Consider the following 19,007-nt stretch of genomic DNA (forward strand, 5'->3'; position numbering starts at 1 on the left):
ACCCAGACTGTACCTTAAAACCTGAACAAAACTTTTGAAGAATAACAAACCATGGCCAGCGTGGATGGAGCACTTATCACCCACCATACACATTGATGTAAGCTTAGCAGGTGTGAACGCCATGTCGGGAGCTGCCTCTGTGTCACTCCCCAGTCTACCCCAGCCCCTGTGTGGGATGGTGGGTGTGGGACCATGGAGTCAGAAGGAAAGAACAACTTGCTCACACCCTTCCTTAGAGGGTGTTGGAAAGGGTTTCAGGTCTGGGTGGAATGGCCTAAGAGCCATTGATGGGAAAATGTGAGTAGATGAAGACAGGGTACAGAATAGGGCAAAGCAGCTGCAGGGCTCAGGACTGGGTGCAGGGGCAGGTGCTCCATGATCTCACTGGCTAGGGCTCTCACAAACTGCTCACCCTTGAGGATAGGACTTGGAGCAGTGTCCCTAAATCACTTGAGCCCCAACTCTTCCCTGTATCAGCTGATGCCTGCAGCTGAGATGCTGAATGTTCCCTGTCAGCCCGAGCCCCACTGTAGATTTTCACAAATCCACCTGTCTTTGTGGGACTTTTGCACAGACAGATGACTCAGTGCACACCAGGGACACACTCTCACTTCCTGAAGTGAAGAGTGACAGGGAAGACTCCTTGTAAGTATGAACTCTTCCAAGACAGACGGCTAGGACACCCAGGGAAGTCCAAATGGCAAAAGACCAAGCTCTCTGTGTCCACTTGGGTTTGGGTTTCCCAAGTTCATTTGAACATAGCACATGGATCTTATTTATAGGAATGGGTTCTCATGCCATAGAGGCACAGAGAGTCTAGCAATCTTTACTTGTTGAAGTAATTTTCATTCTTTCCCTTCTTCACCAAGATTCACTGGCCTCCTGCTGTGTGCTCATCTCTGTTTTGGGGTGCTGAATAAACCAACAAAAGCAGAGAAGGGTGGGGATGGGGGAGCCCAGCTTCCAAATGCTCATGGGGGGAAGGACAACCAGGTGATGCTTCAGTGAGGTGTGTGAGGGGAGCTACACAGAATTGTGACTCCTGAATTTTGAGAGCTTTCTAAACAAAACATAAATAACAGATCACCTTCTGGTCACGATGAAAAAGACTTTCATAAAGTCTTGATAACAAATTGCAGGTAGATTACATCCTGCATTGTCTGCCTTTTTGATGTGGTGAAGTAAAGCATATAAATATGTATATAAATAAATTACCTCAGCAGGAAAATTATGCTGGCTTTGATAACGCTAAACCCCAAAAATATAGAATTACTGAGGAGGATGCCAGGGTTTTTTTGAAGATGTCTGGTATGTTTTATACTTTTGAAAAGTGTGTCATTTAATCTGCCCAGGGCACAGTTCTAAAAATAAATCAACTACCATTATCTATCCATCTTCCATGGTGTGATATCCTCACCAACCTGGATCACTGCTTCAGAGGAGCAATGAGAGTCAAAACATTTCACCTTGGGAGAAGACATACTTTGAGGAACAGTATAAAATGCCCATTGGCTTACATAAATATCCAAATCATTAAATACACAGTATGAATCACCCATACATACATTTCTTGCGTCTTCCACAGAAATGCTGCTTTTGTGGGAGCCTGAGGTTGGAGCCGCCATCATGTAGGTTTTGGCTCACCAGCTCCTGCTTCCTGGTGACCATCAGGACCTCGTTCACCCTGGGAGCCTGGGGCTCTGTGGATCTCTTGTACAGCACATGGGAGGGAGGGCCACCCTGGGCAGAGCCACTCAGTTTCCCTGCTTGGTGTGCAGGAATTGGCTTTAGGAAGTAGTCTGCGTCCTCTGTCCTTATCATGCCTGACTAGAAAAGCAAGGAGGGAGAGAGAAAATGCAATTATACTCTAGTTGAGACATGGCCTAGTCTCCTTTCTTATCAATCTTTTATAAGCATGCTGCACTCTCCAGTGGGAGCACATGTAGGAAGGACTCAAAAACATGGATGGAGAATGAGGAATGGGAAGGTCGGTCCCCACTGCCTTGGCTCTTTCTTTCCTCTATGTCCTTCCAGAGAATGGGTGCAGAGCACATTTGTGACTTGACTCAGACACAGAGAGAGAGCTCACAACGCACAGAGAGAGGGCTCAGAAGACACCAAAGGCAGGTAAGTTGAACCAAAATTATTAGAGTTTTAAGAAAACATATGCACAGAGTTAGATGTTAATATTGGTGAGCCGTCTTAGAGAAAACTATCCTGATAGAGCAATTTGCAAAACTCATCAAATGAATTTTAAAACTTGTGATGCTTTCCAGAAGAGTGTAACTTAAAAAATTAACCCAGAATAAATCATGAAAGAATTTACTTAGGACATCAGGAAGATCTTCCTAAATGAGCTATTAGAGGAAATAAGAAATAAGTGACTTAATAAAACTAAAAAAGTCTATATAGCAAACCAATAAGATAAATAAGCAACATTTTAATATATCGTAAGGTGCCAGGCTCCAGTGACTCACTCCTGTAATTCTAGCTACTCAGGAGGGTCAAGGCTCAAAGCTGGCCCAGGACAAATAGTTTACAAGACTCTATTTCAAAAATACCCAATACAAGAAAGGGCTGGCAAAAGGGCTGGCAGAATTGCTCAAATGGGAGGGTGCCTGCCTAGCAAACCTGAGGCCCTGAATTCAAACCCCAGTACCACATAAATACATACATAAATAAATAAAATATCCTAAGGAGATAAAATTGAGTGACTGCAGTTTTACCTTTTTGAGTGACAATTTTTTAAAAGTCTGATAATACAACTGTTGGTGAAAATGAGGAATAACAGGCCGAAGTGGAAACTGATGTCACCCTCAGGAGGCTAGCGCCATAGCTACACAACACATCAACATTTAAACACAAAATTCAATTCTAGGATTTAAACATTTAGAAGTCTTGTCAAATATTTCTTGTTAGTAATTCCTCTATAATGGAAAATGTGGCACATTAAAAAGAGTATTCAACATGACTTGATGAGGTCAACCCCAGAGATGCAAGGATGGCTCAGACCACACGAATTCATAAACCCTGTGTGTCACATCAACAGAGCAACTGACAAAATCCCTGTGATTTTCCAATAGATGCAGGCATGTGACAAAGTTCAACATCCTTTCATGATGGAAACACTGACAAACAGGTAAAGAAGAGCATAACCTCAATAAAATAAGGACCACAGACAATAAGCCCACACCTAATGCTATTCTAAATGGGGAAGAGCTGAAAGCTTTTTCTCTAAGATCAGGAACAAGGCAAAGATCCCCACTTTCCCCACCTTTATTTAACATGGCATTGGGAATCCTAGCCAGAGTCACCAGGCAATGGAAAGAAATAGCATCCAACTTGCATAGGAGAAAGTCAAATTATCACTGTGTGCAGATGACATGATCTTATATACAGAAAATCCCAAAGATTCTACCCAAAATATCAGAATAAAAGAGTTCAGCAAAGTTGTAAGATACAAAATCTACATACAAAATCAGTAACATTTAGCAAATTGTTTGATAAATCAAGAAAGCAGTAATAGTTACAATAACTACAAAAAGTAGAAATAAGTTTAACCAGTGATTTTTAAAAACATTTTTGCATTTAAAGTTATAAAACACTGACAAAAGGAATTTCAGAGGACCCCTGAATGACATTGTTCGATCATTTTATTACACCTAAAGTTTTAAAATTCTTATAACTGGTATTAAATATTGACATAAATTTTGTAACATATGTCATTTGTAACTTCTAATGTTGAGCTGCCTGTATTATTGTCCTGATATTCTTCAGCTACTTGGATAACACTGAGGAAGATGCAGACACACAGGTGCCTGTTCTCAGTTTGCCTGTGACTGCAGGAGTGGGGTTTGATTCTCACTGGGGAGTTTGGAGGAGCGGAGGCCTTCCTCAGGTCAATGCCCACCCAGCATGCGAATTCCTGAGGGAGTCCGAACACGCTGTGGGAAGACAGGCACAGAGAAGCATTTCCCGGGTCTTGGGACAAGATCAAATATGGCTCTAGGGACAGGGTTAGAGGGTGCGAGATGTAAAGAGAGGAGAGCCCAGCCTGTCACACAGGAGGAGATAGCATTCCTGTTGGTGAGGGAGGGAAAAATATGGAAAAGTTGGTAAACTATCAAGGAAGCCATCAGCACCACGGGGGGTAGACCTCCTGGGGACCAAAAGCCACCCAGCACTGGAAAGGAGAAATACTTAGAATTCATGCCCTGAACCAGGTGGAGGAGGCAGAGGTGGCCTTCCACGCAGTGCTGACCATAAGTGACTCGCTAACCATTCTGGCGTTTCAGAACTTTCTTAACTTTCTTAACTAAAGGAGGATATGATTCTGTAAGAGTTTGTAGTCCTACCTGGGAATAGCCAGGTATGGAATGCAGTAATGGGAAAGCACTTGTGGTTATCCTTTCAGTACTTTTACTGACCCAGTAGTGTCATAAACAATCCCCAAGGTGTTAACCCTGTGTTCTGCCCAAAGAGTTTTTCCACATTACTGAAGGTGAGCATTGGAAGTATTAAACTAAAATTGAACAAATTTTGTTTTGCTTAAAAAATATTTTCTGAGATGTAAATAAGTCCTTGCTTTCCAAACCACTCTCAGTAGAGGACCATCAGTTCCTTCAAAACCTGGAATAATGTGACCCAGCATCTCCAGTGTGAAAGTCAGCCTCTCCAGCACTCAGCATGGAGTTCTAACACTCACTAGTTGTTTGACTTTGCTCAGCCTCTCTGCCTACTCTGTCATCTAGTATGTAGATAGGAGGCTAGCTACTCGCCAAAAGTTTGTAAGACTTAATAATATCTTTAAAACACATGACCTATAGTTAACATTCAAAGAAAAGATTTACTGAATTAATGAAACCCAGAACATAAAACATCACTCTTCACCCCTGGTGACCTCTGATTCTCACCTGGTCACAGAGGGACACTGGAGATTTTTGAACTCCCTCTGAAACACTGAATGCATCCCACACATACCTTTGCTTTGGGCCTACTCTCTTACTTTCTACACGATTCCTAGGTTCCTCATCTATAACCCATGATAGTTGTGCAGATTCAAAAACATTTCCTGCTTCCCAGGTCAAGCTGCTCTTTGATGGCTGGAACTGAGAGGACCTGAGACTCTGGCAAAAGCATCCTCCTGCAGCTGGTCAAGTTACCAGTTTTCATTAACAAAGTACTCAGGCATTACACTCATTTCATTATTAATTTAGGCTGAATTATAATAGTTTATATTTAAGTAATTTCCAATTTCATTAGAAGATATAAGTGATAATAAGCTTTGATGAGTGATGGCTGATGAAAAATGTTTTAAAAGTTATTGCATTAGTGTGTTATGTCCTTGCCAGCTTATTTAAAAGACTAGGTAACTCATGGAGCATTCATGTTTTCTTCTTATGGAAGTGTTTCTTTACTGAACCAAGAGTACTTATTGGGAAACTCATAAAATGTCTAGCACATACTTGCCTACAATCACCACCACTAATGGGTGGATCAGTAACCTGGCTTCATCAGAGGCCAGTGGCCTCTCAGCTCTGCACAGGAGCTCTCGCAGAGCCTGCACCTTACGGCCAGTGCTATACATCACTGCCGTATCACTCACTGCCTTCATAGGGAAGGGAAGGATTCAATGCCATGCAAATGCTGAGATGTGTAAGTAAAGCACCGAAGCTTCAAAGTAGTTCAAAGTTGTATTTTTTATTAATCTCAACCTTGGTTTCTCACAAACCCCTCTTCCCACCAGAGTGACACCAGGCCATTTCCTCAGCACTCAAGCACCTGCTGCACATGAAGAAGGAGAATGAGCGGCAGGGCTGGTCAAGCAGGACTGCAGGGAGCCAGCTGGGGCCAAGTGATAGGGGACACAGACGTATGCCTCTAGAGGAGGAGACTTCCAGTGAGCCCAGCCCCAGGGCATGACTCAAACAAATCTGTTGGTCTTGATGTGCTCTGTGTGGATCTTTTGACCTGGCCAAATCCAGCCACAGTACACCTCTGTTTCTCCTCTCCAGGGAGGGAGAGACTGGTCTGTGTGAGTTTGGGCTTGGAACTGGACACTCACAGCACAGCCTTCTACTCTCAGGAACAGGGTCTCCCGAGGAAGCTCATATCTTCAATAGATCTTGGTTGCAGGATAAGCTTATTCATGAGGTGGGGGACCCCAGTTGAGAAATCCCCTAAGTTGGGTGACTAACAGTACTCCCTAAAACTCAGGGCATGGGTCAAAATTTGGGGCCAAGTTTTTGGAAATTCACTCACTTGCAAAATATTCCACTTTCTCCAAAAATAGTCACCCATAAATGAGTCAGTCATTGGAGCCATTCTTTTTGAGTTCATATTTTTCAATTCATTCAGAATACAGGTGATGAAAAAGATAACAGTTGGGCCCTCCAAAAACTCCAAAATTCTCCTTTATCTACTCTCAGGTGGGTCATTAATTGATAAAACATTTATTACATGTACTGTTATTCAGATAAATAAATACAAAGTAAGTCACTTTGTCTTCGGCACTTGCTATGTTCCAGGAAATGTGCTAAGGATTTTGATCCATTTGTTCATAACAAACTTAAAAGTTGAGAATTAATATTCCCATTTAAGGAAACAAATATTAAACTCAGAGATGTTCCTAACATTGTAGAATAAGTTATAGCAGCTAAGGTTCCAGCTCAGGTGTGTATAGCTCCAACACCATGCCCTTCCCATGCCATCCTAGCTCTTCCTGTCCAGGGGGACAGTGAGTTACCCATAGGATCCAGTGATGGGGGCTTAGACCATGGGATAGGCAGTGGAATGGGAAAAGAAAAGGCTCACAGAGGACCAACAAGATTGTCCAGGGACAAATCAAATGAAGCAGCAAAGCAAAAGGGGAAAACAAAGGTGAAAGCTTAGGAAAGTGGCTGGTTTAACAAACGTCCAAATGTGTGGCAGGGAGACAGTGGAACAGAAAAGTAAGACGTATCAGGGGAGAGCCAGATGAATCAGCAAGTGGGAGTTGAAGCAAGAACCCGCTCAGAATCTAATTTGGGTTTGCCATCTATCAAAATCATTTTGAAAAAGCAAATTTTATTTAAGAATTATCCAAGATCACCATAAAATCTCTAAATATAATATGTTGCCAAAATATGCTTAAGACTAAGATTGTCCAAGAAGATCGAGTGTACCGTGCATGGGGAATGAATGGAGCTCTTCTAAGTCCCTCCTTGGCCTTCATGAGGCCGTTGCAAATCAAGAGAACCACAGCAGCGAAATATGGAGACTTCCCCAAAACTACTATTTCCTCCCACACTGAAGGCAATATAACAAAATAATCACAATGTAACTTCAGTTTACTGAGCCTATCTATCATCTATGCTAGGATGGCATTTCCTAGATACGAATGTGTAAGTCTTGTCGTAGACTTGGGAAGAAGCTGTCAAAACTGATGCCCATGATAGTAAAATAATCCATCCATGCGCACAAGCCAGGAAGTGACTGAATTAGGAACCAAGTCTAAAGCCAAACTGTCATGGTGGTCACTGAGCTGCATGACTATGTCACAGGACTGACTGGGTGGCACTGAATAGCCCTGAAAAGACCTGGAACCCAGCATCCTGTCCAACAAAGGTCCAATATTGGAGACTAAGGTATTTTCCTCTGTAAGATCACAGTGTGGCTGATGTTGTTTCTGAGCAACATTACATTGTTGAGCAACAATCTCTCTCTCTCTCTCTCTCTCTCTCTTTCTCTCTCTCTTTCTCTCTGTGTGTGTGTGCTGGGTATAGAACCCAGGGCCTAGCAATGTAGCTTTACCACTGAGCTAGATCTCCAGCTCTCTCTGAAGAGGGAGAAAAGTCTGTTTTCTACTTATCCTTATCTTTGGTACAACACAGGAAAAGTGCAATCACTGTTCAGTGAGAAACTTTTTAATATACTCATTTAGTCACATCCTATTAAGTTTTCTTCCTTCCACACCAAACGGGCATCATTCAAAGTTTTTGATGTGAACATTGGTCCTCCTGCTTCTGCGATTCTTCTAGGTCCAAAATCTTGATTGTCAGTGTTTTTGGACGTGGTTTTCCAAACATGGACTGGGTCAAGTACTGTGATGTGAGATTTTCTATCTGCCCAGGGGCTGAACAATCATAAAGCCACCAACTTTTTCACAGCCATCCTTTGGAACCTCAGTCCTACTTATATGTTAATTATATTTCTTAAATTTCACTTTATACATGCAGAAAATCATAGCAGTGTGTTAGCAGTACTGTCGAATCATTTCTTGCCCTGTAAAAATGTGCAAACGAAGGATTGAAAATAGAGTAGAAGAAGTTGAAGGCTTGGACACTGCAGTACTGCAGTTGAGAACAGTTTCTGTCCCAACAGGAGAGCAGTTTCCCTGATCACTGCACTGAGGACATGGACTGAGAGATATAGTTAACTGGCCCCTCTGTCCTCTGAAGAGGAGAAGCAAAAGAGACTAGAGTCACTAGCATAACGAAGCCTGCTTCTCCTGTCACCTCTGCTCATTGTTCAAGGCTGGCCAGACCAGAGTGAGAGAAACAGATTGGCTACATCGCAGGATATCTTTTCTGGTGTGGCCACGGTGGCTGTCCCCCGATCAAATACTCTCCACCAACCTATTACATATAATAAAATTGGCCAGTGACAGACAGGAGAAGGGTGGGTGTGGTCCATAATTCCCTAGAAGTATGGCTGCCTTAAGGACAAAAGCAACATTACCCAGACATAAAAAAAAAAAAAAGAAATTATATCATGCGTAGGAAAGTGAATGGAACTGGAGATCATTATATTAAGCAAGATAAGTTAAGCTCAAAAAGCCAGATACTGCATGATCTCACTTGTCTGTGGAACACACACCTACAATGATGCTCATGGGGTATGAATGCAAATGCGGGGCTGTGGGGACAAGTAGATCAGCAGGAGGGGGGAGGAAAGAAAAGGATACTGAGGGGTAAAGAGTAGAGAAGTATGCTTCATGAATAAATGTGAAGACAGCATAATGAAACCCACCAAGCACTGTTTGCAAAAGGGGGGAGGGCAGAGGGGATGGGAATATAACGGAGGGGTGCACCTGTTCAAAGCACACTGTACGCATACATGAATTATCACAATGAGACCTCCTTGTATCATTAATACATGTAAATTCTAAAATAAAGTTTAATACAGAAAAGAAAAAAAAGCTGTGCTTAAGTGTAACTTTTGGGGGATATAAACAGCAAGTAGAGTGGGTTTTGAGGACAGGTCCCCAAGCACTGATCTTGACAGTCCCTTGAAGTCAGTGACTCAGCATCTAAGAAACAGGAGGACAGCACCCTTCACTAAGGAGCAGAGGTGCTAATGTCTGCCATCCGTCCAAGCCCACACTGCACCCTGCTGTACCAGAGCAGACAAGGATGGGTGCCCAGAAAGCACCACTCTCAGTGGACACTGGACATAAACAACAGCCTCCTCATTCAAAGAGGAGCCAAAACAAGGAGGTCAACCTGCAGTCTGCGAAAATGCAGTGAAGACCCTTGGAGAGAAATGGTGCACTTACATGTTCGTTGGGAACAGTGAAGAGGAGGGTCACCCCTGCAGAAGAGTGACATGCACAGCTCTGCCAGACCATGATAGAAAAGAAAAAGATAAGGAAGGCACGTGAAAAGGCACAGGCCGGCAGTGAGCCCCATTGTGAACTACACAGGGAATGTTGCCATGAAAGGGAACAAAGAGAGCAACCGACACAGAAAACAGAGCCCCTTGCTAATCACTAAGTACTGTATAAAAAAGAAAATTATAATAAGAAGCTAAAGGGAAAAGGAGGACAGTCTAGTAGTAAATGGTGAGATGTTCTCACTCTGAACTTAGAGAAATTCAAAGCCTTGGATATTCTCTTCATAAAAATAAAATATGTAGTAACTGAGAGTTTTTAAAACATACAGTGAATAGCCATCAGAAACCAGAAAGGGTTAGTAAAAATAATTCAGAATAAGTGAATCAGTAAATAGTAAAAACAGTGTGAAATTGAATGGAATTAAAAATTCAGCTCAATAGATGCAATGGGTTTTCAAATTCAACTTTAAATAAACTAAAATGACATTTAGTCTTTCAATTGCTCAGTCACCACGTGTGGCTACCATATTGGACAGCATACATTCTCTACCACGGTACAAAGTTGTGTCAGAGAGCATTGCTCTAGAGACTGGCAATAAACAAATCTCAGACAGCTTTCTTCTTGAGACTAGTCTTCTAGGCATTTATCTGTAATAAATAGTGTATTTAAGAACTTGCATAACTAAGAACAATTTTTTTCCTTGGGGGCGATAATAGAACCCAGGGCCTCACACATGCTAAGCTATAGCCCCAGCCCAGGATCAATCTTCTAAATTATATCCTCGATCACCTTTATGAAAAATTGTCCCTAACATATTTAGAACATGCTATCTTAGCACATGGATGCTGTGATTTCACGCAAAAATATATGAACAAATAATAACTCAAACTTAGCTTCTCAGATCCTATGTCTACATATTCTCAAAGCACAAAGAGAAATAGCTAAGCAAAAGCCCATCTACTCAGGCACTGAAAATGGCAACTGATACCAGAGACAACCTAACCAAAATGTCATGGACGGAATGCTGTAACCCATGTCTTCACGGAGGTGTGTGACATTCAGACATGGATTGAACTTCATGCTGTGGAAGAATCTCACAGTGTTTATCCAAAGTGTGTGGGCCTACCTGTCCATTTCCTCATCCCATGGCTAGTATGAATTGCCCAGGGGGACCAGGTGACCACTGAAGTATCCAGACACCATAACACACAGAACAGACAAATATCCCTGTTCTCATGCAGCTCACATTTTAGTTTTGGGTGGGAGACATAAGAAAATGTGAATTATATGAACTTAAAAGCCAAGGAGTGCTATTTTCAAAAGGAATAACTCAGGATGGAGAGGATACCAGTATTTAGGAAAAGGTTTCAGTTTTAAGCAAGATAGTCTGGCAGGCCTCCTGAAGGTGGTGACTTTTCAGCAAAGCCTTCATAAAGGTGAAGAGTTGGCTGTGAGTGTATGAGAGAGAGGGGCCTGGGCCATCAGCCACCCCAAGGACCCTCTGGCCTCATGTGACAGGAGCTGGTATTTGTCTTCTTTGAAAAATACCCACATGTGTTACACTTACCACACTGTGATAGTAATATTAGTAAGTCATCAAATTGTTCAGACTGGAAACAGTTTTCCAGCTCACCAGGAAAAAGGGATAATTTAAGCTTTTTGGGCTGCCCTGTCATCCAGACCACCTCTATCTCCTCTCCCAGGGGCTGTACCTGTCCTTTGCCACTTTATCCACATTACAACTTTTTTCTCTACATTTTCTGGGGGGAAAAGTGCAAGCCAGATTATGCCTTACTTGCTTATAGCATTGCAGTCACATCCCTGAAGAGGACACGACTCCCTGCAGGCTCCCAGGCATGGCTTCCAGGAGCCTGCACTGGGTGTTTGTAGATTCCTCACAGGCTCCTGCTCAGCTGCTTCACCCAAACCCCAGGACACTCCAGCTGTGCTGGCTCCTACTTCCATTCCTGGAGCACCTGGGTTCTTTGGCCTCAAAACCTTCTGTCCCACTTGCCAGTCTTCCTGGCACACTCCTCCCCAAGACTTCCACTTGCCTGGAACTTTCTCATCTTGCGTTCTGCCATGTTGCTCTTACTAGCAGGTCGGATGTCAAACCCAAGCCTTGGGTTTTACTTAGGGGCCATGCCATGACTTCCAAGTCAGTGATGACTCCCAAGACAAAGATGGATCCATTCCTGACTTTGCACTTCTTCAGGAAGGAGCTCTGCATATGTTCATGTGTGTGTGTGTGTGTGTGTGTGTGTGTGTGTGTGTGAGTGTGTGTGTGAGTGTGTGTTTATGTGTGAGGCACATGTTTGTGCCCTCAGACCTAGTTTCTATGTTTGCAAGTAAATGACAGATGTCTATCTGTTGTACTGAGCAACTGTGTCTGTTTAACTTGCATGCTTTGAAGATGGTGGGAAGAAAACATTTTAAAGTTATTGGCTGAGACCACAAGATAGATTTTTAAAAGAGTAAACCATTGCAGGGAACCTGCAGAAGAGAGAGGCAGCCTGTGTAGAACTCACTGCAGGTTGGACAATGACCAGAAGGCCGAGGGCAGTGTGGGAAAGTCACAGAAGCATGGGACAGCAAATGCCTGGGACATCCTGGCAACCGTTGGCCACTGTGGTGAGGTAGACACAAGAGGAAGCTAGGAAGACACATGTGTTTTTCGTCAGAAGACATAGGACCCTGGGGTGTTGTGGACCTGGACCTACAGGCCATGGTTGGAATCATGCCTGCTTTCCCGATCCATCTGTGTGCAGTCCTCTGGCTGGGACGCTCTGCCAACAGGAGGCACTTCTTTGATGAGCTCATGGAGCTGACACTTAGCTCAGGAGTCAGCTGATTTCCCTGTGAATTCTGTCCCTAGAGGCATTTCTCCTTCCACCAGTTGTGGTGTCACAACTCTCATAACAGAGCTCTTTAAGCTCCTCATTCTAGGACAGACACATCACATTTCTACAGATCTTACCAAGAATGATTGCCTTCACTTATTGATAACCTACTACACTCCTCTCTCTTCACACACCCCATCCACAGCCCCTGGAAGAGACGTCCACCGCAGGGATTAGCAGCTATGCTTTGTGGACGAAGAAACTGAAGCTTGGACAATGTGAATGTCTGTCAGCTGGTGAGTTGAGAAGTAAAACATGATATTCGCACACAAAGAACACCACGTGGCAACAGAAGAGAATGAAGCGCTGAGAACTACTGCACGAATGCCCCAGATACACTATGCCAAGTGAAGCAGCCAGAGCAAAAGCCCCCACAGTGTGTGAAATGGCTCCATGTGTGTGAAATGTCCAGAGCAGGCGGTAGAGGCAGGAGGCGTGAGAGTGGTTGGCAGGCTTGGGTGGGTGGGGGAGGGGAAGGCAGAGTGAGTGCTAATGGAGACTCTGGTTCATTCTAGGATAATGAAAATATCTAGAATCACAGTGTGGAGATGGTTACAAAACCATGTAATAGTCAAAAACTACGAACTTGTGCATTTAAAGTGGTGGGATCTTTTTATGTACATTATAACCCAAAAAATCATTTAGAAAATGAAGCAAAGCGAGGCTCTGTGAGTGTGACCAGGAGCATGGGATAGATCCAGGAACTCTTGGCTACATCGGCCCCATCCTCCAAACCCAGGGGAGCTGTGATCAAGTCACATTGGAAAGAATACTAGACAGTCAGGCTAACAAACATGTCCCCATAGAGACTTGAAGGCCATGGAGAGATTACATTCCTAACAAAGGACCAGAGGAAGATGTGATGGAGTAGAAGAAACGCAGCAGGCTCTGTCATGGCCAACCCTGGGGGTGAGGTGAATGCTTACATCCCTTTCCCCTGGCAAGAGAGGAGAATCCCTCTGGTTTCCTTTCCAGCTCAGTCACTCTGAAAGGCAGCTAATATTTTAAAGCAGTTTCTTTTTCTACGCTGCCCCTTGACTGGGCAGCCCAAAGGCTGGGAGTGATGTTTTTACTGGGGTTCCCGGCTGTGGCACAGGGCAGGCCCAAAACATGCCTTCACTTGAGATGATGATGATGGGTTAAGGATCTGATTTATGGAGTCCACACCTTCTGCATGCCCATCCACGGCTCCAGCCTTTCTGTGTGTAAGGACCATGAAGATCCTCCCTCCCTCGACATTCTGATTCCGCAGGTATGGGGCGCCACGTGAGAATGTGTGTGTTTAGTGACTTTCACACACCTGATGCCAAGCCACGCCATTTGTGTCATGGAGGCAAAGGCCTGCACGCCTTGGGCTCCGCCATCTTTATTTGCCCACCCCTGCAGTAGGGAGGCAGGACAGATATTACCAATGAGGGAAAATGTGATTTCCTGGGATGTCCATCATGGATGAAGGACTTGCTAGGAAATAATTTGATTGCATGTGGAGTTTGATATAACTGATGTTACCTTATCTTCAAGCTAATTAACATTTTAGCACCTAAATTTTCTGATGTCAAATTGAAAACTACCAACATTCTAGTATTATCACTAGAATAGATGAAACACATGACCCACTGAAGGCTTTTGCTACATAGGGTGCATCTGTACCAACACTGTTCAACAGGACTTCTGATTCGCATGTAAAGTTATTTTAAACATCTGTTACTACAGATACCAAAATTGGCCCATGAATGCCTAGGGCATTGTAAAAGTTATGACTGATTCTGTTTCCACACTGCTGAGGTCGAACTGTATGATCTTCATATGATCGGGCAATGCCAATCAAAATGTTCTTTTGTAGAATATCTACCCAATATTGAGCTCAAATCAAGAATTTTCTGTGCAGATACCACCTTTTTTCCACTCCAGAAATTAAGCATTGATAACTCTCCGGCCAGATTAGCCGTGAGACTCTGGGATATAACTCTCTACATCTTCCAAATGGCATGTCAGCTTCCTGCTAGAAAGCCCAGGCAGACCTACCACTTCCAGAGGAACTAAAAGGAAAAAATAAAACAAAAGAAGAAAAAGCAAATGAAAAATGGCCAACAAATAATAATAGAAAACCCCAGGCCTAGGTGAGTCTCTCTCTATGATTTATGCCCTCTCTCTAAACCATCACGATGCAGTCTGCAGTTACCTTCACTAAGCAGTGAGGAGAGATGCCATTCCTGGACTCAAAACAACTCCCATGCAAAAAAAAAAAAAAGCCTTAGAAACAGCTTCCTTCTCCTACCCTGTACTCAGGAAAACATTCCCAGTAAAAGCAAACAATCATGTGTACGAGAAAGTGCCATGACAGCTATTCTGAACCACATGAATAATTGTTTTCTATTAACCAACTGATACTGCTAAAAAGCCTTCTCTGTTGATTGTAATATTTGCAATTCTGCCAGCCACAAAATGCCCTCCAACAGTCAAGAGTCATCTACATAATCTTTCCTATAATCGTTTGTGCTCAATAAATATTTGGTGACTTTGATACTAATCCTACACTAGTCAGCACCTTCTGCAAAGAACTCACAAGTGGATAACCCTGATCCAGTTCAACCTTGAAGAGCTTGGGAGTTCTTACAGATTTTTCTTTCAAAGAGCTTATCAAATAGTCTATTTTCAATGTCTTTGTTGAATGGGGACAGTGAGTCTCAGGCAATGGAGGGTGGGGTTTAAAAGGAGACATGTAAGTGTCCCAAACATTGTCCTCTCATCCTCTTGTGCATTTCAGTAGAGTTCACACAGTAAGGCAGAGTGTGCTGATACCCAAGACCTGGCCCTCAGAGTGCTTGCTCTCTTGCAGTTCACTGCCAACCTGCTGAAGCTTGTGAGCATAGTCCACAAGCCAGTCCTGCAGAAGTTTGAGCTACCCCCAAATCTTAAGGTTGAATACCATGGTCAATATAGAAGTAAGATCTCAGAACACAGTATATGGTCAACAGACAAGAGCTCTGGGTCCCTGGCTAGATCATCGCCTAGGGCAGTTTTTGAGCTATCAAAATTCTTCATGTTCAAGTTATTCTAAAAAATAATTTAGCACATGAAAGGTCTTAGAAAGGAGAGATTTTGTGTATGTGTGTAATTCATTGCAAAGGATGACTCCTGGCAGATTAGATATTTTATTTCCGCATAAAACAAGTAAAAGTGCTCCAGAACCAATTCATTTAGCAGTTTCCAGGTGAAGCACTTGCTTCTCTTGTCACCTACTGGGTGCTGTTACCATGCTGTGCCCCCAGTGGCCTTTCTGCCAATTCTCCCCAAGCATTATTGGTTCTGCTGATTGGACGGAAATAATATTAGAGACACTGCTGTCCTGTCCATCTGGAATGGGCAGCTCTAGACAGCTGTGGAGCAGGCTGAATTAAGGAGGTTACCTACTGATAAGGATTTGAATTTCTGTGTCTTCCCTGATTAGATTTAAAAATACTTTAATCATTCCTTCTCTCTCTCTCTCTCTCTCTCTCTCTCTCTCTCTCTCTCTCTCTCTCTCTCACAGACACACATCTCGTCTGTACCTCTACCTTTCTCATTACTAAATAATATACCACTGAGAGGTGGCAACTACCAGAGTTGTAAAAGTCACAGAAGCCCTCTTGAGTTTGCTCAAGGAATTATGGCTATCTGAGAAAGACTGTGCAGAATTTCAGAGTTGCCCCTGATTCATGCACAAAAATGCTTCAAAGCACAGGTTTTTTACTTCTAAGTTCTTTCATTAACAAGATCCATTTATGCTCTGAAGGAATTAATGCAAAATGTCCCTGAGAGGAGTTATGGGAGCTGGATGAAGAGGTCCTCACTAGTTTTGGATCCCATGGGCATGGTTTGGAATTTGGGTTCTCCTTGTTAGAGGTCAGCTTTTGGCAGACTTAATTTCTTTCATACTGAAACTTTTCTTACAACATCAATATAAGTAAGTGCTATACTAATTCATGTAATAAATTCACCCCCCCACAATGTCTGGCATACAGTACATAGTTTTTCATGTATCAGTATTCTCCTTCTTTTAATGGGTGCATGCTCAGATTTTATTTAAACTATTCACATTCTATCACTGGCACACAATATAATAAATATACCCACTCCTTCACATGGTAATGGAATAGCATGTATTATAAGTTTGCTCCATAACAACCAAACATTGACATCAGACTGTAAGGAAGTCTTCAAAATGGTGACACAATGGTACTAGCATTGGCAGAGAAAGATTGAAGGTTTAGATATTTAGAACTTGGAGAAAAAGTTTGCGCAGATTGAAAGAACAGCAAAGGGGGTAACTGCCCTTTACATGGATCTCTGCAGTCCTCTTCACTGTATAGTCACAGGGACCAGAAGAGCCACCCTACCTGATGCAGGCTGAAGCCTGAAGATGTGTTTGCTCTTTGTATGATGGGAAAAAAACTGTACCCTGTTCAGTAGAGGCTGCCCTGCTAGGCAAGGACTGTAAATGTGGGCTGCAAAAGGTATTCATGTAATCAGAGGAACAGTGGAAAGAACATGGGGTGAAAGGAATTCAGACATTGTGGAGACTAGGACATTTAGCAAATCACAAAAGGAATTCTTCAACCAATGTCCACCTAGACATGATGGCAACAGTCACCAGACTCCTCAGACACAGCCCTGCTCTATCAATGTTGGGCTGAGTTCAAGAACAGTATCTCTACTACATTAGGTCTCTGTAACTTCACCCACATGTGCACTGTATCTACGACAGCTGTGTCACAGCCACTCTAACCCATGACAGAGGCTGCAGTGGCGGCCACACCTTTGACAGGGTGGATGAAAAGGCTGAAATCAGAGAAAGAAGAAGTAGGTTGGGGTTGAATTTGAAACCAAGAACAATCAAAAACGACCTCTTGGAATACTCCAAATCAAATCCATTATGGAATGCATGAGATGAAGATGAAATTTAAACTGTGAATAATTGACAACAAAGAGATTTAATTTGCTAACTATACAACACAATGTGATACAACATCAAAACGTAAGTAATATGTTTGGCTTTCATGGCTGGACATGACTGTTGGATAGAATGTATGTTCACTCCTGGTTTTATTATAGTGTAGATAATTCCATGCCATGGGTATATCATAATATATGCACTTAGCTTCTGTATGCGTTTCTGAAGGATACCACTCAATAATGTAATCGTTAAGATGTGAGCTTTTGAGATGTGTTTACATTTCAATTGCAATCTGTGACGTCAGTGAATTGTTCCCATTAATATACTTTAAGATTAAAGACAAAGTGCCCAAATCCTCTGAAACCCTTAGCTCTTCTGCGTACTGGGCACATGCTCTCAGAGCTCTTGCCTTCCTGATGGGGCCAAGATTGGACTCACGAGTTCTCAGCTGCCGGTGCAAGCGTAGCACTCAGCAGAGGTGAGGCTGGAGGGATCTCATCCGTTTGCTTTTTAAGTTTTTAATGCATTCAGTCAATGTAAGGAGTACTTGCACTAATTTAAGTGAATGTATATTTGCGTGTTCCAGTCAGTATTTTAGACACAAAATCCAGAGGAAACTGTTATCCCACAGAAACCTATATCCAGGCTAGACTGAGCCTGTTTCAAACACATGGGTATAAGAAATGCTTCTACAATGTCATGAACCAAAAAGTTCTTGTGCTGCCTTGGGTGGGGAGACTTCAAAGCATTGGGAATCAGTAAGCTGAATTTTATTACGCTGCATAAGCCCATAAACTATGTCCCAATGGACGACATACTAGACTGCAGGAGGCAGAAGGTAGGAAATCACTATTGACCTTAGATCAAAAAAAGTTTTTAACTGGTAAACATGAAATTATGCTACGTATCCAAGCTATATTATAAATTCGGAATAATGATGCTGAATGGTTCAGAGAAGGCTAAATTATTGGCCTTCTTAAGAAACAGGTAACGACTTGCTGGGAACCACGGCGTGCTAACTTGGCACAGTCCTTTTATTAAAACATTCACTACTTGGTGTCCCAACTCTTGCACACATCCTTGTGCGTTCTGGCTAGAAATAGAACCATGCTGTATATAAAGATGTTGGCTTCTCTTATGGCTTGTGGCTATCTATCACTCTTTATTGCCTAGCGATGACCTGCAACGGGAATATTCCAAACTCCCCCGCTTCAGGAAGATAATCTCAGAGAATAAAAATAAAGTTTATAGCTTCTTTGGCAGCTGCAATGGAAACAAGGCCCCAGTGTGAGCTGTTCTGTCATCTGCCTCATTTATGGTTCCTTGTTAAGTACAACGTGATCTCTCAGGTGTTGGGAACAGACAACTTCCTTCCACAACTGTAGGCATAAGCAGTGGCTCTAAGACTTGCATAGACAATTCCTTCTACTTTTAAATAGGTTGTTGAATGATACACCTTTTATTGTCCTAATTGCTTTCAATAAATCCCTGTAATGGTTCTGCACAGATAAAATATCTAATCCTATCTCCTTCTCATCTGTGGGCCTTCTCTAAAGGTCAGTAAAATGTCACCTGTCAG

General features: G+C 42.8%; 1 protein-coding gene across 1 annotated transcript in view; it reads right to left on the reverse strand.

Moving 5' to 3' along the window:
* Adamts16 (ADAM metallopeptidase with thrombospondin type 1 motif 16) overlaps nucleotides 1-19,007 on the reverse strand; it is a 151,148-nt gene that overhangs the window by 113,530 nt on the left and 18,611 nt on the right. Inside the window, exon 3 of the mRNA XM_074077759.1 lies at nucleotides 1,566-1,827. Within this exon, the coding sequence (XP_073933860.1) occupies nucleotides 1,566-1,827 (262 nt within the window). The remainder of the gene's footprint in view (nucleotides 1-1,565; nucleotides 1,828-19,007) is intronic.

The sequence above is a fragment of the Castor canadensis genome, chromosome 6 (genome assembly GCF_047511655.1).
Source record: "Castor canadensis chromosome 6, mCasCan1.hap1v2, whole genome shotgun sequence".
Lineage (NCBI taxonomy): Eukaryota > Metazoa > Chordata > Mammalia > Rodentia > Castoridae > Castor > Castor canadensis.